The 23,880-nt window shown below is 36.1% G+C and overlaps 1 protein-coding gene across 2 annotated transcripts in view; it reads left to right on the forward strand.

The window, feature by feature from the left end:
* The window catches only part of LOC114654559 (protein phosphatase 3 catalytic subunit alpha), a 447,068-nt gene that overhangs the window by 400,122 nt on the left and 23,066 nt on the right, over nt 1-23,880 (forward strand). For both annotated transcript variants that reach the window (XM_028805172.2, XM_028805173.2), the window contains exons 9-10: nt 6,269-6,394; nt 14,601-14,672. In XM_028805172.2, the coding sequence (XP_028661005.1) occupies nt 6,269-6,394; nt 14,601-14,672 (198 nt within the window). The remainder of the gene's footprint in view (nt 1-6,268; nt 6,395-14,600; nt 14,673-23,880) is intronic.

The raw sequence follows: 23,880 nt of genomic DNA on the forward strand, positions 1-23,880 counted from the left end.
GCATTCGTAGTCTGATTCACAATCTGATTGTATGGGTGGTTACCTACCAGGTAACGCTTATAGTTGGCCAGCAAGTCAGGTCGAAGTGATCACTCGAGTGAAGGCAGCTTCACAAAAAAACAGATCCTTAATAAACTGTTATTAGTATATTTTCCCTCAATTTAAAAAGGTTTTCTTTTCTTCTTAATAAAAATTTAAAAGCGGTACTTCGCCGGTGCGAAGCGCGTGGATTTGACCGACTGACACATACAGACATATTCATGAGTGCAGGTACTTTGGAAAGAAAGAACCGTGTAAACCTAAAGTTTAAATTAAGTTCATAGACCTACAGAAGGTTGCCATTCATTTGAGGCAAGATTGCTTTTCTTCTGTACAACTATACGTTGCATTCTCAAGAGTGTGCTTGCACGGCTTCGGATATAGATATATATGTATGTATGTCTATATATAAATATGTAAGCTTATAAGTACTGCCTTACTTCTCTTTAAGAAAGGAAGATGTAATGATACTTGATTTAAACGATTCCATGTCTTCCTGGGTTTGCTTAGCTTATTGTCAATATTTTTACACCTTTTTTTAAGACTTATTGACTGAAACGGGCTTTCACGAAAAAAGTTAGGGCTTTGCTACAGGATACACCCTCCACAAGTTAAGCAAGTAAAAATAAAATATATATTTCTGTTTTATTTAAACCTTTTAAGTTCGTATGCATAGCCCCATTTGGCTGTTTTATTTTTTTTTTCTTTCTTCAGTAATATTTAATCTCCTTAAAGAAAAAGAACATATCCATTTTACTTTTTTTGTATCTCTTTAGTAATATTTTAGTGTAAAAGGATAACCAGTATTTAAACCTTTTATGTTACTTTATAAATTTATTTTACACAATGTTGAAAAATTAATAAGAAAGCTACATATTTGGCAGCTGCTGCTTTAATTTTCAATGAAATGAAAAAACCTCTCCAAGAGAAAACGTCAATGAAGAAGAAACAGTCTGCACTATCTAAAAATGAGAAACCCTCATTTATAAAAGTTTGCTGCAGATGACTTAACTGAAAATAAATGAATAGTTCCTATGTGTATAATACATATTTATCTATTTTACTTATGCCTTTATTCCAGCAACTTGCAACATTTGAGGTACAATTTGTTACATTACTTTTGTTTTTTGCAGTACAGGCAGGTGAAGTGACTTCCTCAGGGTCACACAGTGGTTTCAGTACCAGGATTTGAACTGACAAGCTCCGGGTTTACTGAAATATTACTGAAGAAAGAAAAAAAACGAAAACGGGCAAATAGGGCTATGCATACAGATGTCCATCCATCCATTATCCAACCCTCTATATCCTAAATACAGGAGCCAATAAGTAGATATGTATATATACAGTATATATATATATATATATATATATATATATATATATATATATATATATATATATATATATATGTGAATGTATGTATGTATATATGTGAATGTATGTATGTATATATGTGAATGTATGTATGTATATATGTATGTCTATATTTATATCTATATATATATATATATATATGTAGATATGTAAATTTGTATATGTGTATATATATATATATGTGTATGTGGATGTGTATATGTATATATTTGTATATGTAGATATGTGTATATGTAGATATGTATATATATGTATATATGTTTATGTATATATATGGTTACATAACCTCTTTAACACACTACTTCTCCACTGCGAAGCGCGGGTATTTTGCTATATGTAGATATCTGTATATGTAGATATGTATATATATGTATATATGTATATATGTATATGTATATATATATATGTTTACATAACCTCTTTAACACACTACTTCTCCGCTGCGAAGCGTGGGTATTTTGCTAGTATTATATATATATATATATATATATATATATATATATGACATCAACACTCATAACAATGACAACACAATTACATATATATATATGTAGATATGTATATATATATGTGTCAATCTATGTATGTATGTCTAGATATATATATATGTGGATGTGTATATGTATATATATATATGTAGATATGTATATATGTAGATATGTATATATATGTATATGTATATATATGTTTGTGTGTGTGTGTGTGTGTGTGTGTGTGTGTGTGTGTGTGTGTGTGTGTGTATTATATATATAAAAGACAGCAACACTCATAACAATGACAACACAATTACATTGACAATCATGTTACGTTATTTTTAAAATGTTTCCTTTTCTTTTTCATAACCTCTTTAACACACTACTTCTCCGCTGCGAAGCGCGGGTATTTTGCTATAAATATATATAAATAGGTAGAGAAGGTCGCAACCCTTTAGAGATGTATAACATTTTTTATAGTGATATGCCAGATATTCAGAAACAGTAACAGAAAATTAATCACAGAGGGGTAGATAGAGGGCTAAACAAAAATAGTAAATGAAATATATTTTGGTCGTTAATCCTTTATCATGTGCAGTTAACTTTCAATTGTTTTTTTTTTTTCTGCAGATCCATACTGAATATACTATTGTATTTGCTTTTAATAAAATGAGCAACTCACTAAAATGAGTACTGAATGAGTTTCTATTATTTTTAAATATTATACCACATTAGTTCTGTTTATTGCTATGAAGTGAAATCCTTAGGGTTGTACTGATGAAAATACCCACAAAACAAGACAGTGTTTGCAACCCGAAATACATTATGAAATGAATGCACTGTTAATAATGGCAAAGAAGAAGAAGGGCATGCCTCAGCTAGATGCAAACCTGACTTATGCTTAGATTTTCTTCCAAAGTCCACTCTTCCAGGATATTAAATGATGACCATGGCAAAATGTATTTTTTAATATGTTCAAATAAATGTATTATTTTCAGTACAAAATTAGACTCATTTTGGCACTTAAGACACACATTTCGTATATAATTGTACCAAAAACAGAAGCAAATTTGTTAAACTTATCCCTTAAACTGAAAATAGACAAGAGTCTATCGCAAGTGTATGTACCAATCAGAAGAAAGAGACAGTCTGTATTGTTTCTGTATGTATTACAAGAGATTGTTTCACTTTGAATGTTAAATTAGCTTATCCAGAACATCTGTAACATCTTCGGGAACAATCATAGTATGGGACAAAGCTGTGCTTTGGGAACCTTCAAAATTCGACCTTATTTCATTTTAGAGAAATTAGCTGAATAGAACTGACAAGCTTGCTGTCTGTTCTTGTCAAAATTGTTCTAATGACTAAGCCTCCAGGGGCATTTAATTTACTTTAAATTATTTTGAACGTGTTTCTACTTTGTAAAATAAGTTTTGTTTTTATTCATATTTCTAATATTACTTTTTGCATTTGCTGTCATGTTGGTCAGGTATTTCTTGCAAGCATCCTATATATATACAGTATATGTAATAATGAATAATTTCTTCCTGTTATAACATTACCAAATCATCCCTCCCATGATTCACAGTAGTTTCCCCCAGATTCTAATATCTGTTTAAATATTGTAGCATTACAGTCTTATTTATTATTTAACTTACCTATGCAGTATGTGCAACTGTTTTGGAAATAAAAATTTTATATCAGACATTTCCAGGTAAAAAGTGCCATCTGGCTGTTGACAGTATTGACTATAATCTTTTTTGCTGATAGCAAAAATACTAAATAAAGAGCCAATGTTAGGGATAAGGAGCCAATCAGTCTTTCTCTCTGTACAATTGTGCCTGGTGCTGTAAACTTGATAGTACTGAATAAATTCCAGTAAAGTTTTTGCAATCAAATTGAAGGAGTAGGTATGTTTAAATCCTAGCTTATCTGCCTGTTGATTTTTAGTATTCCTTTCATGATTGTTTGTCTTTCCTCCACATACTCAAGATTTTCTCACACAGTATGAAGATACAGTGTTTGACACTAGTGATGTGAGAACTTTGCCGAGTTCAATTTGCTATGAGTTCCACGAAATCACAGAATGTTCGCAATATTTGCTGAACTTGGCAAACTGCATTAAAGTCAGTGGGAAAGGACTAACTGAACTAGATTTGATTAGATTATAATGGGGCAGTTGCCTTTAAAGTGGCCCTGAGAGCTAGGGTATCGTCTGCCAACAATACTGGATTGATTGGGGCCAAAGAGGTGAACTGAGCAGTGTGGCAGCAGTGTCAACCACTACACCTCCATGATATCAAAGAAGAAAGAATGCAGTCAGAGATGCACAATCACAGATTTCATCAAAACAAAGCAGAAATTCCGAAATCGTAGTCAAAATTCTGAAAAAACATGTAGGTCTTTTAAAGGCAGAAAGTTCAATGTGGTATTTCATGTTTGAAGCCACCGGCTCATTCTGTTTTTTGAAGTTGCACTGAAGGCTCTCCAAATTGTCTGTACTGATGCTTTGCACTTTCTTCTATCAAAAAGACAGAAACGTGTTTAAAATAGTAAACATTTTGTTATTATTATTATTTCATAGAGTCTCCTGTGTTTGGGGTAGGAATGTCAGGCTCTTTCAAAGTTTGTTTTTTATTTGCACGTTATTATGAATGTATAGGGCACGCACCTCTTTCTCTTATACTGATGTGGCACTCAAAGATTGACCTGCACATTGGCAAAAAACCTTGTACACACTTTCTGGTTAATGACTCACAGCATTCTATTTATCAGCTTGACTTATGGTTTTAGCATCTTGATTCTGGTAACAACTTGTATTTGCTTAATGGCTTTTAACATTTCTTAGTCACAGTTTTACTGTCTAGTATTTGATAATGTCGGGCCCTTTTAAAACCATCTTCATAGTTGCTCGCAAACCCTGTTGACAGCTGCTATTTAAAGATGCCAGCTGCAAATAAAAAAGTATGTGGACCTACTCCATGCAGTGGTCTAGCCAAGCACTTTGGACACTTGCAATTGATACAATGATTTTAAAATCATAACTGTTTATTATAATACATTATAATTTCACAAATTGAGATAACTCGTTATTTATTTATTATTGTGGCCAAAAAGGTGACCTGAGCTGTGCGGCAGCAGTGCCAACCACTGTACCACCGTGCCTTCATGAGATCAAAGAAGAAAGAATGCAGTCAGAGATGCAAAATCACTTCATCAAAACAAAGCAGAAATGCCAAAATCGTAGTCAAAAGTTAGAAAAAATATGCAGGTCTTTTAAAGGCAGAAAATTCAAAGCGGTATGTCATGATTGAAACTGCTGGCTCATTCTAGTTTTTGAAGTTGCACTAAAGGCTCTCTAAACTGTCTGTGCTGATGCTTTGCACTTCTTATTCAATCGAAAAGACAAACATCTTGTAAGTAGTAATAAATCTTTCATTATTATTATTTCATGGAGTCTCCTCTGTTGGTAGAGGGTTTAGGCTCCTTCAAGATTTGTTTTCACTCCTGCTGCATTACATGGTGGAACACAAAGATCAATGGGCACCTTTGGCTACAAGCACAGTTAACTTGTCCCACAGAGTCTATAATGCAAATGAACAGTATTGTATACCTGGGGGGCAGTCCCATCAATGTTGGTTGTTACAGTTCTGGAGGACATCGCATTGACCTCGCAAAGCATTATGGGGCGCTGTTTAAAAAAAAAAAAATAAAAAAAAAAAATTCTCCTAAACCAGAAGAATTATTAGTAAATAATTTGATAGACAAGGGTGAATAATGCTTTTGCGAAATTCGTTGATCAATGCTATTTGACACATGACACTAAATTTGCCTAATGTTGGTGTGTGTCAGTGCATTCTGAGATGAACTGCCATCTTATCCATGGCTGATCTCTGTCATTTTGTCTGTGATTTTGCTTCTGTTTCTCATAATTTTGATTACATTTAAGAGTACAGGAAAGAAGAGTGGACTTGTGTACAAATGTTCAGATGTTACAGTATGCTTCAGTCCAGTTTGGGACAATCACATTTATTCTAGTATTATTAATCACCCTCTAAGTCCTGATCTTTACAAAAATGGATTTACTATTTTTTTATTTCTTATCAATGCCCAATAAAAATAATGGCAACGTGTGCCTTTGGATTACAGACGTTGCTTATTACACCAGAGCTTAGATTGCTTTCATAAAAAAGTTGGCTAGTTTCATAATGACCTTTAGATGTATATATACCTCAAGAATACACAAAGAGGTTTCTCAATGTATTTAATGTGTTTATACCCCATGTAATGTACATTACTTTGTATGCTGCTATGAATTGTAAAGTACTTTAGAAAAAAAATTTTTCTTCATTAATATAAGTCCCATTCATTATTTTTTTTAGCTGCAGTACTAAAATATGAAAACAATGTAATGAATATCCGGCAGTTCAACTGTTCTCCTCATCCATACTGGCTTCCAAACTTCATGGATGTTTTTACTTGGTCTTTGCCATTTGTTGGGGAAAAGGGTAAGTAATATACTCATAAGATCCTAGATAGTATTTACTACTTCAACATTTCTTTACAAAGTGTGTTTATTATATTCAGCCCTAAGTCAAATGAAGTTAGGCACAATATTGTTTTGTATAAGAAGTTAATGTATTTACTTAGGCAAAGAAATGGTTTGCCTGGGCAGTTATTATATAAAGTGTATACCTGAAGCAGACATCAACCCACTGCATAGGACATAAAACTGCCATGTACTGTGTAATACATATTGTTTTTCTGGTATGGATTTCAGCACAATGCAAGTGCTTTTCAATTTATGAAGTGCAGCACTTAATACTGAATGTGCCACAAGTATACCTGCAATTGTTGAATAACTTTGTACTCAGTTTGATTATATAACAGACATACAAATATTCGTACTGATTTGCAATAACATTTTTTTCAGTAAGTAAACTTGGCTCCAATCTTTATCTGGAGTGCTAACTCTTACATTTTGTGCATCCTCTGACCAACGTCTGACTACCCATGCAAACATTTTTTGTTTCTTTGTTTTGCTTCATTTTTATAAGAAACAACACTGGTAATAGAAATATACAAGTGTATTAATAATTATTGTTTTCCATTGTAAGTATATGACTATATATTGAACATAATATCAAGATAATTCACATCCCAATATCCAGACCTCTGGATATTTTCTGTGATACTATTTGAGTGAAAAAAATCATGATCTACATCGAAGGCTACTGTACCTACCCATTTGATAGGAGTTCATCAGAGCAAATGCCCCCTATAGCACATACATCATGTCTCAATCTCTTGGTGCTTTCTGTGGCATTAATTACTTTCACCTTTGGAGGAACAATTAGCTGGGTGCCAAGTTGCTAAAAATTCAATTAAATGATAACTTAAAACATAAACCTACTCTAATATGTTTTTCACTATGTACAAAAAAGAACTTGTAGTTAGAATTCTGCATGCATTTTGCATCCTCCTTGACAATTTTTACAACACTAGTTTCATGCGATCCAATTCCTGTATATTAGAGTATTTAAAGTGGATATTTTTATTGTTACTTTCTTTCATCCTTTTTGTCACCTTTTTAAATATAGATTGTTTTGAAAATTTTTGGTAGAAACTCTATGTCTCAAATCTCATTCTTTTGTGTATAAAGATCATTTTCGATTGCTGCATCTATGAACATGCTAAATCAGCCAGACAGGACATTGAATTAAAAAAAAATATTTCAAGTCTCAAGCAAGAAAATGTGCCTTAATATAATTAGATTTCAATTTTAATTGAAATTTGCCCTGGATACATTTTGGACAATTTTAAATGAGATAAATACTATATGCTTGATGAAAGATTTTAATTTAGGTTATTGAATGCTTTGCGCATGTGGAGCTGGAATGTATACTATGCATGGCTGCCTTACATTCCTTTTCAGAGATATTAAGTAAAAGAACATTTCCCCATCATACCCTGGGATCTTTGAAAGGAAGACACTTTATGATGTTCATATAAATTGTTGAGATGCTCTTTGAGCCTTCGAGACTGATCAATGTTGTCTCTAGAATAGAAATGAGTGAAAGGTGTGGAAAATTGGGCAGGTTCCTTTTAGCAAAGTTTCTGATTTGAAAGTAGTGGATAATGGATGGATGGATGGAAAAAATGTGTTGATGGGAAGTTAAATTTGAAGCATAATTGCTTATAAGATGCAAAGACATTATCTATATACAAATATCTATGTGTTTTAATCCTGGACATTTTCCAAAATTTAAATACCATGTAGGTCTGAGAGGGTAGGAAAAGGATATTATTATGTAAAGGTGCAACAGATAAAAACCTTCTCTGTCTTGAAGTGCTTCCTGCATTGATTCCACATTCTGAATGAGTGATGGATAATTAGATTATCAGTATTTTATTTCTGTTGCACACCAGGCTTTTTCATATTCATCAATTTGTGTCAATCTCCAGGGACCTCGTGTATAAACTGTGCATATGCATGCCATCACCCCCCCTTGTTTATGCACGTTATCTGCTCAGTTTTGCAGACTGATGGCACTCAGTGTCCTCTGTGGTTTCCCTTTATTTTTTAGATTCACATCCCTGACGCGACTTTATTAAATACACTGAAATTAACTACATATTGTTTATAAATTTAAGGCACCTGATTGTAATTAACCTGTAACAATACAATGGTGCACAGAATGGCCAAGCTATTCCAAATACCACAGCTGCTTTAGCATTGTTACTCTCAGGGCGCCACTCAAAGTATTTTAACACACTGTATCTGAGTGGAAAGCTCTACAGCAGGTTGTGTCGAGAGCACAGAGGATTATCGGGATACAACTTCTAGCCCTGGAGAACATTTATAGCACACGCTGTGTAAAGAAAGCCACCAACAGACTTTGATATCACTTCTTTTTTTATTTTGGACACTGTGCGACTTTCTGAACTTGAACTTTCAAGTGTCTCCACCACTCTGTATCACTCGATCAACTTCCCTTTGTTGCTTATACCACTGCTTAAGCCAACAAATAGTACATTTTTCCTTGCTTCCACTTCGTATTTGCTGAAATTCTTCTTTTTTCCCCCATGCTTTTGCCATTGTGTTTTCACAAAATGCTGAATTTAAAGGGCTATTTACATTGATTGGCATATTCAAAGGGGTGTAATTCTAGGAGGAGTTTGGGTGGGGCGGCAGGCATGTGCACGTGCATTACTTTTCACTCTGACCGGGCTTTATGGAGCTGAAGTGCGTGGAAAATGTAATTTTTTTTGTGCATATGCACATTTCCACTTTTGTCCATACGCCATGTTTTAGTGTGAATTCTACAGTACATACTGTGTTTTACATGAGGCCCCAGGTCTTTGTAGCTTTTATATTTGCCACCCAGTAATAAAATTAAAAGTTAGGTAGTGCCAAGAGACCTTCAATTTTGGGTCATTGTAGAGTCGCCTTTTGGATGCATGGATGATTCGAATTCCAAATAAATGAGGTTATAATTGAATCTAATTTCCTAAAGAATGATTTGTTAACATACAGTATATGGGGATGCACTGAACAGAAACAGAATCTTGGGAATAATGTTCATCTTGACAATATTGATTCCCCCTGCTAATGTGAGATGGAGAGTTTTTTTCCATGCAGATAGCAAACTTTTGTTGAAAAAGATCTTTATATTTACATGTGGTGTTTACCCCTAGGTATTTGAACTGATCTGCTCAAACAAATGGAAAGGTGTCCAGTCTAATAATGTGATCTATAGAGTTCGCCTGAAAAAGCACACTTTTATTTAAATAAATTTTGATTCCAGATTACTTTTGAAATTTTGCATTGAGGACTGCCAGTATGGAGGTTTGTGGATCTGATATTTACAGTACCATATGCTCAGCATATAGTGATATTTTCTGTTCACATCCTTCTCTGGTAATCCTCTTTATCTCTGATACGTTTCCAAAGTGAATGGCCAATGGCTCAATGCCAGTTGCAGAGAGCAGTGGTGATAGGGGGCATCCTTGTTGAGTACCATGTTCTTGTTTAAAGTAGTTTGAAATAATGTTGTTAATATACACAGAGACTTCTGGACTGGAGTAGAGTAGTTTGGTCCATGCACATATATTTGAGCCAAACCCAAATTTGTGCAATTTGTTGAATAGGTAATCTCATTCAAACATGTCAAGTGGTTTTCTGTGTCCAAAGATAATAAAATCTCTGGTGTGATAGATTGTATGGATGAGTATATTACATTAAACAAATGTTGAAGATTAGAAACTGTCTGCCTTTAATAAATCTGGTTAATAACAACGGCCACTATACCAATCCCCAGTGACGCGACTGAAAATATGAGTTCTCCTCTCATTATATACATAACGTGTGTTTGCCCTGATTTGCTACTGCCCTAAAATTTGCATGTCATCCCTGGTTGCTCCAAACCCTTGATAAATTTTGCTTGCACTGTTTTAATTCTCTACCAATTGCATTTCAGATATGGCATGTGTCCAAATAAACCTAAAATGGAAATAAAATTCCATATGCTTTTTGGGCATTTTTCAGAAAAAAAGTCAATGCTGCAAAATATAATTTATGTGATGAAGACATTTCAAGAAATGGTTCTTATCATACAACTGTTAAGAACTTGAAGATCAGAAAACTTGTTACTTCTAGATTTAGGCTAATTATATTTTTGAAGGGGTAAAGTTTATTTCTGTTTATAAATAAATAATGAGCAGCAAATATTTAAAAAATCACAATATAATCTCTGGTATATTCTGTTATTTAATAAACCATATAGTACATTGAGGCAATATAGTATTTTTTATTTAAGAGCCTACTTAGTTAAACATCCTCCTCTTAGTGTCTGCATATGTCTGATATTACTGATGCAAATGCAATTGTTGCTACTTTCCAGCAAAAAAATCTTGTCAGGGTAAATCTAACATTTTATGACAGTCAGATGAGTAGATAAACTAGGATAAAATGTTATTGTTTTGATTAAGTAATTTTCTGAATGCAGATTCAAATTTTTGTGAAGGGCTGTATTTTCAAGAGTCATCTCCATTAAAGAAGTTTTTACCTGTGTCTTTTAAGGAACAGTGTACGAGTCATAACCATGTTACACTTTACAGGTGCACCACAATAAAAAAAAATAACACTAATAATACACGAACACACACATACGTACATATACACATATAGTGTATGTTCATGTTACTGTATTGCTGTAACTATTTTAAGGAGGCATGTAAGTAAGAATTTTATTGTGCTATGTACACGTGACAAACTCGAACTTGAAGTTCAGACGTACCTATCAGAACCTAATATCCAATCCAGTGTCCTCCACTTCTGGGCTATTTGAACATGAAAGCTTCTATCAACACAATATACCAGTTTGGACAGTGAATTGCTTTTTAATGCAACTTCAGTAGTTCCAGATTAGAGAAGTCTGATCTGTGATAGAGCTGAAATGTTTTTGCTTTTTTTTTTCAAAAAAGAGATGCCTCTAACATTTGAATGATTAGTTAAGTTAAATTTGTTTCAGTTGCCAAGAATTACAGTTAGGCTGCAGTTTGTTTTTTTGATTGAAATTATTTTTTAAGGAGTTTGTATTTGTTATGGGCTAAATATTATTTAAAAACATTAACAAGAGCTATTGTTAATTTTAATAAAAATTAAAAATAGATATTTTATTATTTTTGTGGTGCTTTATTTATCCTTGAAGGGGAAATTATCTTTTCGCAGTATCAAGTGGCAATGTGCTACTATTGCAGTTTAATGAAAGAAACTAGAAATTGTGAAATAAATGCATATAATGTTAAGTAAATCCTACCCTCCAGCAACAAAGACTAAATTGTTAATGAAGTTTTCTGAATGTTGTGGTCAAAAGAAGAATAACAATATGTTCATACTAGAGTTGCATTGAAGGGTTTCACCTGGCTAGTTCTGATTGCCAATCTTTTTCAACGAATTGGTCACTAGAATGGAAGCCGCAAGTTTGACATACAATTTCTTACTATTTCTGCTATAGTTTTAAATGATAAATATTTGCACTGTAACCTGACATTGTAAACAATTATGCTCTAAATCTGTTTTGAATAGGTTACTGTGTAAACAACAAGGTTAATTCTGGAATCCCAGCTGCATCATTATAAGTGCAGACGCACAACAAAAGAAGCTGGTGTTTACAAACTAGTACATGGAAAGATTTAAAACTTTTGTGATCTAAGCAAGAACAGGCTTGTTTTTAGATTACCACTTCTAATTGCATTTGTGAGTCTCTGGACAGTATTCTGTAATACAAAACGCAAAGCTCAGCACTGAGTTACAAGTATTGCTACAGATTGGAGTAAATTTTTTTTCTCTCATTATATATCTAATGGCATAAGTGTAGTGAAAACTAGCTAAGGGACTTAGACTGATTCTACCTTGGGCATTGTTTGTCGAGCTTCTTTGCATGTTGTATCATTGAAACTGCTATAGCCATCTATATATATAATTCACAAAGTCGCCGCCAAAGGGGGAAGACACCCATGAAAGCACGCACACCAAAACAAGACACCCATGAAAGCACGCACACCAAAACAAGACACCCATGAAAGCATGCAGGAAGAGGCGTGGATTCACTAAGCCGCCGACAAGTAGGAAAGAGCCTCGCCCACCAACTCTATGACCATTGGATACAACGACAACTCGCAGAGCCACGCCCACTAACTGGGACGTGACGCTTCGGAAAAAACGGCGTCATTTATGTTCATCTGTTGTACGGTACACATGGACCTCTGAGCCACCTTGAGTTGGGGGCAGCAAGTCTTTGATAGGCTGCAACAAAATGATGAAAGTACGGGCGCATTTTTTCACACAAGCTGTGTGTGTGTGGGTGGGTGTTAGTTAATTTGTTACTCGAAGGACTTCAACATTTAATATGCACAGGCGGTAACACTACAAATGCAGCCCAAACGAACCCAAAATCTTCCACAGTCTCCTTACTGTAAAGCAGCAACACTACCACTGCGCTACAAGGCAGAGAATGCAGTTAAACAACTACTTTGCCCGCCCCAACTCCTCACCTGAGTCGGTTTCGTCTGTGTTCAGCAGTGTTTTCCAAACTCGGTCCTGGTGAACCCCTGTGGCTGCAGGGTTTTGTTCCAACCAGATTCCTAATCATTAATGCCGTTGAAACTCATCAGGGATAAGTCGGTTTTTCAAACGCAGTCATGTAGCAGATTAGCTGGATGTAATAATCCGAGATGAATGCGCATCTCCACGCTGAGTGAAAACACAATGTATATTGCTGCAACAAAATGATGAAAGAACGGGCGCATTTTTTTCACACAAGCTGAGTGGGTGGGTGTTAGTTAGTTAATTAGTTACTCAAAGGAATTCAAGATTTAATATGCACAAGCAGTAACACTGCAAAAACAGCCCAAACCAGGAAAGACAGCTGGCAAAAAGTCACCAACAAACTAAACGCGTGTGCATTGTACTTGCTGAAAGCAGCGTTACGGATTTTGCAAATGTTCATTTTTTTCCCTCTACTTAAAAAACTTTGAAAAAGCGGCGTATACTACGCCGCGGGTTGGTTTGCAGCGTGTAAAACAGTTTGTTTGTCGCGGATAATTTGCTATCCACACAGGGAGGAACCAGGAAGCGAACCCACAATTTTCCACTGTCTCCTTACTGCAAAGCAGCCGTACTACTACAGCGCCACAAGGCAGTTAAAGAAGTTATATTTATATTTTTTACACATCACACACTAGAAGCTGCTGACGAACCCTTCTCTTCGTTGTCAGTCTGTAGCTGCGAAAAAATAAAACCAATATGAGTTTTAACAGACGTCATTGAAGTGTATCATAAGTTTCTGTAACGTTAATGAAAATGGCCAGGAGGTGTCACTAGAGAGGTGAGTGTTAAATGCTTCGAAGCTTCAATACGATTTCCGACACAATTGCTTCAAACGTGTTGATGCTTCATGAGGCTTCACTCCGCCCATCACTACTCACAGGTTACTGAACGAGAAATCAGCAGACTAGCATGACGGATGGGGCGTAATGGGCGTCCTTCCCCTCTCCTCCGGATTTTTCAAATGTTAATTTTTTCCCTGTGCTTAAAAATCATTAAAAACCCAGCCTGATTATGCGGCGTATGGTACGCCGCGGGTTGGCTAGTTTATATATATCTTCTTAAAATATTTTGCTAAATTATAAATATTTATATTTGTAGGCACTGCTTATTTGATTCTTCCATGTACAATGTTATATGATATACCATTCTTCTACACAATATAAACGTTTGCCATTTGGCACTAGTGTAACATTCATACTTTTTTGTAAACTTACCACTCCCCCTGTATTGAGATATTGAAGTAGTTCATGGTATCTGTTTTTTCCTTCAGACTATGTATGGTGTATGGCTGAGGGAATGTGTCTGCTGTGATGGGCTGTATTCCATCTTGTGTGTGTTTCTGTCTCTTTCAAGTTTCCTCAAGGATATGTGCTGGCCTTTGTGACCCTGTATCACATGCTGTAGTTATTGTGAATAACTGAAGGATAAATGATTTAATATCTTATAGTCATGATGAAAGTGATCAAAATGTCTTTTGCAAATGAATCAGAATATGTATAGCGAGGATAATAATCATATTTCTATTTTGGCAAATTGTTACATTAATAAACTGACGAAAGCTAAATTACTTACATTTGGAAATCTCTTTTTTTCACTTCCAGTGACAGAGATGTTGGTAAATGTCTTGAGCATCTGTTCTAGTGATGAGCTTACGACTGACGACGAGATTGATGGTAAGACTAAAATTATATCATAAAAACAGAATAAATTAATTTACTTCAGTAAGTCTTATTCGCCTTTCATATTTTTAACAGTGTTGTTTTTCAAGTCAATTGTTAACTTGATATCCCTGATTTAATGCAAAGTTCATTTTAAATATTCTGGTACCCATTCACAAGACCACATTATTGATGGGAAACATAAACATTCTGTAAGTTAACGTATACCTTTCATATTTCTTACTTATGACTACAGATTTCTAAGAGCTAAATGGTCACAAAATTCTTTAATGAATATGATATTTACAGTCAGGTCCATAGGTATTTGAACAGTGACACAATTTTCAGAATTTTGGCCCTGTCCACCATCACAGTGGATATGAAATGAAGCAATCAAGATGTGATTGAAGTTTAGTCTCTCAGTTTTAATTCAAGGGATTTACCAAAAACATTGCATGAACCATTTAGAAAAGACAACCATTTTTAAACATGGTCCCCCTATTTTCAGGGTCTCAGAAGTTTCATACTTTCTCTTCGGCTCTTTTTTATATTTTAAACAAATTTAGCATTAGAATGTAACACACAGTATGTCTCTGTGCAGTCATTAACTTTTTATATCACAGCAGGATGCTTTATTCATCTCTTCCATGCTCAATATACAGCACAAGTAGTCTCTCAGCACTCAGGAAGAATCCTTATTGAGCCAGAATCTCACCTTTTCTCTTGTACATTCAAAGTAAATGAATCAAATATGTGTTTATTGGTGCTATAAAATAAATGCAGTTTTTGTCGCCATGCTGTCTTTAGAAGATGTCTTTAAAACATAATACTTTTCCTCATAGTCATCATGTTTTTCGAGAAACTCTATGGATTCACAATGACTCCTATTCAGAGGATTTAATAAATTATAAAGTGATCATGTTCATATGCCTTAAAATTAGCATTATTGTGTAATTCTAGCCCATAAAATTTGAGGTAAGGTTTAAAAATGTATTCATTAAATCTGTTCAACACTTAAATTAAACTTGCACTCAGTTGCATTTATAAGAATCTGTGCCTGGTTTGGCATCAACAAGAGGATAAAAAAATATATATTTTCAGTTAAGAAATTAAAGACCCAGCAAACCTGTTCACAAGAGCAAGACATCTGTCATAAACACAGAAAACTATGGAGGTGCTTTTAAATACAGTATCTTAAAGTGGAAATGTACCTTTTAATGTGAGTACCATTTTTGTATAAATTGCCAGATAAGAAAAGACTGAATATGTAACTGAGCAGGTAAAGGAGCTCAGATCCATTGATTTCTTGGATTTGAAGTAGAACTTTTCACTATTAAAAGACAGAAAAAGTTAACTGTTCCCTTTAACAATTCTGCTGTTAGAGAATTATTATAGAAAATCTATAACAAAAATATTATGCTTAATTAATCCCATCTAATCATTGTCTAGCTTACTAATATTTGATAACTTCATAATTCCATATTTTGTTTTTCATTGTTTCTCAGTCTTCAGCACCTCTGATCTGATCTGTTTCTTTTTCTGTTTTGCAGAATTGTTTTAAGCATTGCTTTGTTTTTCCATTGTGTTCTTTTTGTTTGTCTTTTCATCCTCATCCCTCAGCCTTTCACTGACCTTCACTGTCTCTTATTTTCTTCTGGGGGTTTCTTTGAGAAGAGCAGCTTATTTATGGGCAAAAGAAAGGTACAGATACAACAACCTTAATAAAATGATAGTAATTAAAAATAGATTTATTTATTTTTGTTTTAGTTTAGGGTGTTCACTATGCTCTGTGCAAGGCTTTCATTCAGTAACGTTTTATATTATAATCTCATCCAGATATTTATTTTAGTTTGTCATAAATACACAGTAAAGCCAAGTAAAACTTGACTCATTGTGTAAGAGGTGCTGTATCACATTAGATAATGTAAGTAGTGCTGGGCGGTATGACCAAAATTCTATATCACGGTATTTTTCAAAATTTTACCGGTTTCACGGTATTGAACAGTATTTTTTCCCCATGCATGAGTGGATGTTAACCACATTTTCCACTGCAATTACTGGCTAAGAATAACCTATTCCGCTGTCATGAGAATTGTACATTGTACCAAAAAACATTTTAATGTGCACACAAGTATTAATGCAGGTTTGCATGGCCCCATTTGAACATAATGGTCCACATCCGACCTTTTAAATCCAAAGTATCTCCAGACAACAGGCGTGACTCCTTTTTCCAGCAAAAGTTCTTCTGTGTCATCATGTTCAACTTTATCGTCTGGTACAGCTTCAGTTTCAGAATGTTCTCTGTTCATTTTCACCACGCGATACCTCTACTAACGCATGCACTCCGGTGAATGCTTGTTTAGCGGTGTAGCAGTGAAAAAGGTCCCCCTTAAACAGTTTCCCACTGCACCATGTTGTTTAGGCAATTGAAACCAGTGTTGCGGTATAAGAAAAATCCATATCATAACAAACGGTTTTCGGTATGAACTGGTATACCGCCAAGCACTAAATGTTAGATTACAAAATAAATGGATCAAAGAATGTATAAAAAAATAATCCAAACCATAGTGCTATCATCATGCAAAGCATAATACAAAAACACGATAGATCTCATTAACTTTACTAATAAGACTGAATGGCAGGATGACGCCCGACCCGTTTGATGCATCCAAACAGTGCCATCTTCTGCTTTTATGCCTGGTGCAGCTGCGTTGTTCCTATTTGTGAGTGGATGTTTCTTGCTGGGGGGGCTTCTGTTCTGTTTCTCCGATGTAGAACCCTGGTCCTCATCTGACTTCACCACTGCTATAGCATGTCTTTATTTGAAAACAGCAGTGTCAGATCGGGGCGAGCGTGAATGTGACTGAGAGAATAAAACTGAATTAAAAAAAAAAAAACACTAACCTTTACAAGTACCATAAATTTACACCAGTTGTTACAGACTCAAATCAAATGTATGTTTTTATTCTTTAATAGTAAGAATAATAGCAGCTCGCTAATCAAAATGGAGACGTCTGGAATTGAACCACAAACATTTAAATTATGAGTCAGCAGTTCTTACCGCTGCACCACCAAATCGGTCGTATTAAGGGCGGGTCAATGTCTCACCCTAATGCAAGTTCTTTTTCTGCAGTTGTATTTTTTAATAAAAGCACACTTGTTTTGTTATACTTGTACCTTTTGTGAAAGTGTTTATTTGATATTTGGACTTCATGCTTTATACACATACACATTATACACTTCATATCTACATTTTGTCAGTTATTACTAAAACATGGAAAACACTTCTGTTTGTTTACATAGATTGTTGTAGACACAGAACACACATGAAATGCATATATTCCAAATAATGATATAGAGTCATATGAAAAATTTAGGAACTCCTCTTAATTCTTTGGATTTTTGTTTGTCATTGGCTGAGCTTTCAAAGTAGCAACTTCCTTTTAATATATGACATGCCTTATGGAAACAGTAGCATTTCAGCAGTGACATTAATTTTATTGGATTAATAGAAAATATGCAATATGCATCATAACAAAATTACAGATGCATAAATTTGGGCACCCCAACAGAGATATTACATCAATACTTAGCTGAGCCTCCTTTTGCAAATATAACAGCCTCTAGACGCCTACTATAGCCTTTGATGAGTGTCTGGGTTCTGGTTGGAGGTATTTTTGACCATTCTTCCATACAAAATTTCTCTAGTTCAGTTAAATTTGATGGCTGCCGAGCATGGACAGCCTGCTTCAAATCATCCAATAGATTTTTGATGATATTCAAATCAGGAAACTGTGACTACCATTCCAGAACATTGTACTCCTCCCTCTGCATGAATGTCTTTGTAGATTTTGAACTGTGTTTTGGGTCATTGTCTTGTTGGAATATCCAACTCCTGCGTAACTTCAACTTTGTGACTGATGCTTGAACATTATCCTGAAGAATTTGTTGATATTAGGTTGAATTCATCCGACCCTCGACTTTAACAAGGGCCCCAGTCCCTGAACTAGCCACACAGCCCCACAGCATGATGGAACCTCCACCAAATTTGACAGTAGGTAGCAGGTGTTCTTCTTGGAATGCGGTGTCCTTCTTCCACCATACAAAGCGCTTTTTGTTATGACTAAATAACTCAATTTTTGTCTCATCAGTCCAAGCACTTTGTTCCAAAATGAATCTGGCTTGTCTAAATGAGTATTTGCATACAACAAGCGACTCTGTTTGTGGTGTGAGTGCAGAAAGGGCTTCTTTCTCATCACCCTGCCATACAGATGTTCTTTGTGCAAATTGCACTGAATTGTAGAACGACGTACAGATACAGTACACCATCTGCAGCACGATGTTCTTGCAGGTCTTTGTAAGGTGATTTGTGGGTTGTCTGTAACCATTCTCACAATCCTCTGCATATGCCGCTTCTGTATTTTTCTTGGCCTGCCAGACCTGGGTTTAACAGCAACTGTGCCTGTGGCCTTCCATTTTCTGATTACATTCCTTACAGTGGAAACTGACAGTTTAAACCTCTGAGATAGCATTTTGTAGCCTTCCCCTAAACCATGATATTGAACAATCTTTGTTTTCAGATCTTTTGAGAGTTGCTTTGAGGATCCCATGCTGTCACTCTTCAGAGGAGAGTCAAAGGAAAGCACAACTTGAAATTGACCATCTTAAATACCTTTTCTCATGATTGGACACATCTCTCTATGAAGTTCAAGGCTTAACGAGCTAATCCAACCAATTTGGTGTTGCAAGTAATCAGTATTGTGCAGTTACATGTATTCAAATCAGCAAAATTACAAGGGTACCCAAATTTTTGTACAGCCAGTTTTTCACATTTTATTTATTTTCATACTGCTTCACTAAAAATCTTTGTTCAGAAAACACCCCAGTACTCAAATGTTCCTAACAAATGAAAGTCATACCACTATTATCTTTTTTGTTGAAAGTAGAGTAAATTATTATGCAGGCTGAGAGGGGTTCCCAAACTTTTTCATATGACTATATTATTTACCCTATACAACTCCAGGCAACTGACACGCAAATAAACAGACTTGAGCGGAGTGAACTTTCTGCCCTTTCTGTGTTGGTGGGGGGATGGGATAGCAGGCTACTTGCTGCTTTTGCAGATCGACATACTTACAACACAAAAGATGCTGACGGAGAGATGCGAATGGATTTAAGGTGGGCCAGGATTACGAGTTTTTTCGTAGGCTTTGGTAATTCTAGTGTTAAGTCTCCGCTTCTGTTCAGGGCTTCCTTATATATCTAATTGTTCTCGTAAGGTATTGTCTAATAAAGTGTATGTTATTATTCTGAGTTATATTTTGGTGTGTTTTTAGACCACTTTGCTAGAAATGTGTATGAAACTTTTCAATCGATATATTTCTCAAATCCCAAATTTGAGGGCATACAGTGGAACCTCGACCATTTCTGAACACGTACAAATCGGGTTACGACCAAAAAGTTTGCCAAACTTTTGCATCTGTTCACGACCACACACTCGGTATACGAACAAGCCAGTTTCCCTTTCGGCTTGTGTGCGCCGATGATTTCCGCACGTGTTCTGTCTCTCCCTGTGCACGAGAGAGAGAGAGGGGGTGGGCTGGCAGCATAAGGCCGAGAAGGCAGTTAAAAAATGCACCAGACTTGTTTTTAAAGAGACTGATTCAAGCATTGTTTTAACCTCGTATTTAATGAAGACTTTTTTCTATTGGATTTTAACCTCCACTTCACTTCTGTTTACAGCGATCGGTTCGTAGCGTGCATTGTTGCAATGTTACTTGTTCTTGGTTGTTTATTAAATTACAGATTTTTCAAATGTTAATTTTTTTCCCTGTGCTTAAAACTCATTAAAAAAAGTGTTTTTAGCGAGCGGTTTGTAGCGCTATAACGCGAACTCTTGCAATGTTAGTTTTCTCTGTTGTTCAAGGTTTTCTCAGTGTTATTCAATGTTTTTACATTTAGTTTACTATTACGCTCTGCATTCTGTAGTATAATTAACTATATTTGTGTTTAAAAATCTTTAAAAAAATATATTTACATACAGTTTGTACGGTCTGGAATGGATTAATTGTATTTATGGGGGAAATTACTTCGGGTCACAACCAAATCGGGTTACGACCAGAGTTTTGGAACGAATTACGATCGTGACCCAAGGTTCCACTGTATATTAAAAATTCACTATATACAATTGGATTTCACTTTATATATTCCTATGTGACTTTATATACTCAGAATTTTACTCTATATATACTAAATTTGACTGTTTTTAGAAAGTCAGTAAATTTGCCTGTGTAACATTACGTTTTTATATATTCCCATAGACACACAAGGAGAACATGCAAACTCTACACAGAAGATGTCTGAGCTCTGAAATAAAACTAAATAAAACTAAATCTCTGGAGCTGGGATGCAGCAGACCTAAGCCTTGCTCTGCTCTGCTACCCTAATGATATTCCTAACATACAGAAACGCACTGAATAACAATGTAATCAAGCGCTACCATAACATTAACTCTAGCAATAGTTAATGGTGATTAGTAATGGATCTTAGCACTGTCTGCATCCCTAAAGTCATTACAGTAAAGTGTCAGTGAATGTTTTTTTTTCTCTGAATTGAACTGCTGCATCTTGGAAATGGTTTCAAGTCACAAAGATAACACACTATTAATATTTTGTTTGCTGTAGAAATAAACAACTGAAAATTGAAAGCTATTTAAAATTACATTTTGCATGTGAGTGCAGAATATGCATATAAAGTTTAGGAGGCTTCCTAGGATTGGTAAGATTTATTTCATCGATGGGGATGTTCAAGTTCAGTAACAGTGAACATATAGTTACAGTGGAAAAGTAGAAATTCTATAATGAATAAAACATCTACATTTCAGGTAATAAAAAGTGTCTTTTAACAAGTCGTATTTATCAAATAGTTATTAAACTGACACAAAACCTTTCTAGATAGATAGATAGATAGATAGATAGATAGATAGATAGATAGATAGATAGATAGATAGATAGATAGATAGATAGATAGATAGATAGATAGATAGATAGATAGATAGATAGATAGATAGATAGATAGATAGATAGATAGATAGATAGATAGATACTTTATTAATCCCAAGGGGAAATTCACATACTCCAGCAGCAGCATACTGATACAAAAAGCAATATTAAATTAAAGATTGATAATAATGCAGGTAAAAACAGACAATAACTTTGTATGATGTTAACGTTTACCCCCCCGGGTGGAATTGAAGAGTCGCATAGTTTGAGGGAGGAACGATCTTCTCAGTCTGTCAGTAGAGCAGGACAGTGACAGCAGTCTGTCGCTGAAGCTGCTCTTCTGTCTGGAGATGACACTGTTTAGTGGATGCAGTAGATTCTCCATAATTGATAGGAGCCTGCTAAGCGCCCATCGCTCTGCCACAGATTTCAAGCTGTCCAGCTCCATGCCAACAATAGAGCCTGCCTTCCTCACCAGTTTGTCCAGGCGTGAGGCGTCCTTCTTCTTAATGCTGCCTCCCCAGCACACCACCGCGTAGAAGAGGGCGCTCGCCACAACCATCTGGTAGAACATCTGCAGCATCTTATTGCAGATGTTGAAGGACGCCAGCCTTATAAGGAAGTATAACCGGTTCTGTCCTTTCTTACACAGAGCATCAATATTGGCAGTCCAGTCTAATTTATCATTCAGCTGCACTCCCAGGTATTTATAGGTCTGCACCATCTGCACACAGTCACCTCTGATGATCACGGGGTCCATGAGGGGTCTGGGCCTCCTAAAATCCACCACCAGCTCCTTAGTTTTGCTGGTGTTCAGGTGTAGGTGCTTTGAGTCGCACCATTTAACAAAGTCCTTGATTAGGTCCCTATACTCCTCCTTCTGTCCACTCCTGATGCAGCCCACGATAGCAGTGTCGTCAGCGAACTTTTGCACGTGGCAGGACTCCAAGTTGTATTGGAAGTCCGATGTATATAGGCTGAACAGGACCAGAGAAAGTACAGTCCCCTGTGGCGCTCCTGTGTTGCTGACCACAATGTCAGACGTGCAGTTCCCGAGACGCACATACTGAGGTCTGTTTGTAAGATAGTCCATGATCCATGCCACCAGGTATGAATCTACTCCCATCTCTGTCAGCTTGTCCCTAAGGAGCAGAGGTTGGATTGTGTCGAAGGCGCCATAGAAGTCTAGAAACATAATTCTTACAGCACCACTGCCTCTGTCCAAGTGAGAGAGGGATCGGTGTAGCATATAGATGATGGCGTCCTCCGCTCCCACCTTCTCCTGATATGCGAACTACAGAGGGTCGAGGGCATGTTGAACCTGTGTCCTCAGGTGGTGAAGCAGCAGCCTCTCCATGGTCTTCATCACATGTGACGTCAGAGCAACAGGCCAGAAGTCATTCAGCTCACTAGGACGTGATACCTTTGGGACTGTGGTGATGCAAAATGTTTTCCAAAGCCTTGGGACTCTCCCCTTTTCCAGGCTCAGGTTGAAGATGCGCTGTAGAGGACCCCCCAGTTCCGATGCACAGACCTTCAGCATTCGTGGTGATACTCCATCTGGACCCGCTGCTTTGCTGGCACGAAGTCTCCTCAGCTCTCTGCTCACCTGCGCTGTTGTAATTGTGGGTGGGGATGTTTCTCCTATGCTGGTATCAGCAGAAGGATGTGTGGAGGGTGCAGTACACCGAGGTGAGAGTGAGAGTGGGTTAGGGTGGTCAAACCTGTTAAAGAAGTTGTTCATTTGGTTTGCTCTCTTCATGTCTCTCTCGATGGTGGCACCACGTTTTGAGCTGCAGCCAGTGATGATCTTCATCCCATCCCACACTTCCTCCATGCTGTTATTCTGCAACGTCTGCTCCAGGTTTCTCCTGTACTGCTCCTTCGCCGCCCTGAGCTGGACTCTAAGTTCCTTCTGCACGTGCTTGAGCTCATGCTGATCACTGCCTTTAAAAGCCCTTTTCTTCTGGTTCAAAAGGCCCTTGATGTCACTTGTAATCCATGGCTTGTTGTTAGCATAGCAGCGTACAGTTCTTACTGGAACTACAATGTCCATACAGAAGTTGATGTAGTCAGTAGTGTAGTCAACAACCTCCTCAATGTTCTCACTATGTGATCCCTGCAGGATATCCCAGTCTGTAGTTACAAAGCATTCTCTCAGAGCCTTCTCTGCCTCAGGGGACCACTTCCTGAATGAGCGTGTGGTTGTAGGTAGGACCCTC

The sequence above is a fragment of the Erpetoichthys calabaricus genome, chromosome 7 (genome assembly GCF_900747795.2).
Source record: "Erpetoichthys calabaricus chromosome 7, fErpCal1.3, whole genome shotgun sequence".
NCBI classification, from domain to species: domain Eukaryota; kingdom Metazoa; phylum Chordata; class Cladistia; order Polypteriformes; family Polypteridae; genus Erpetoichthys; species Erpetoichthys calabaricus.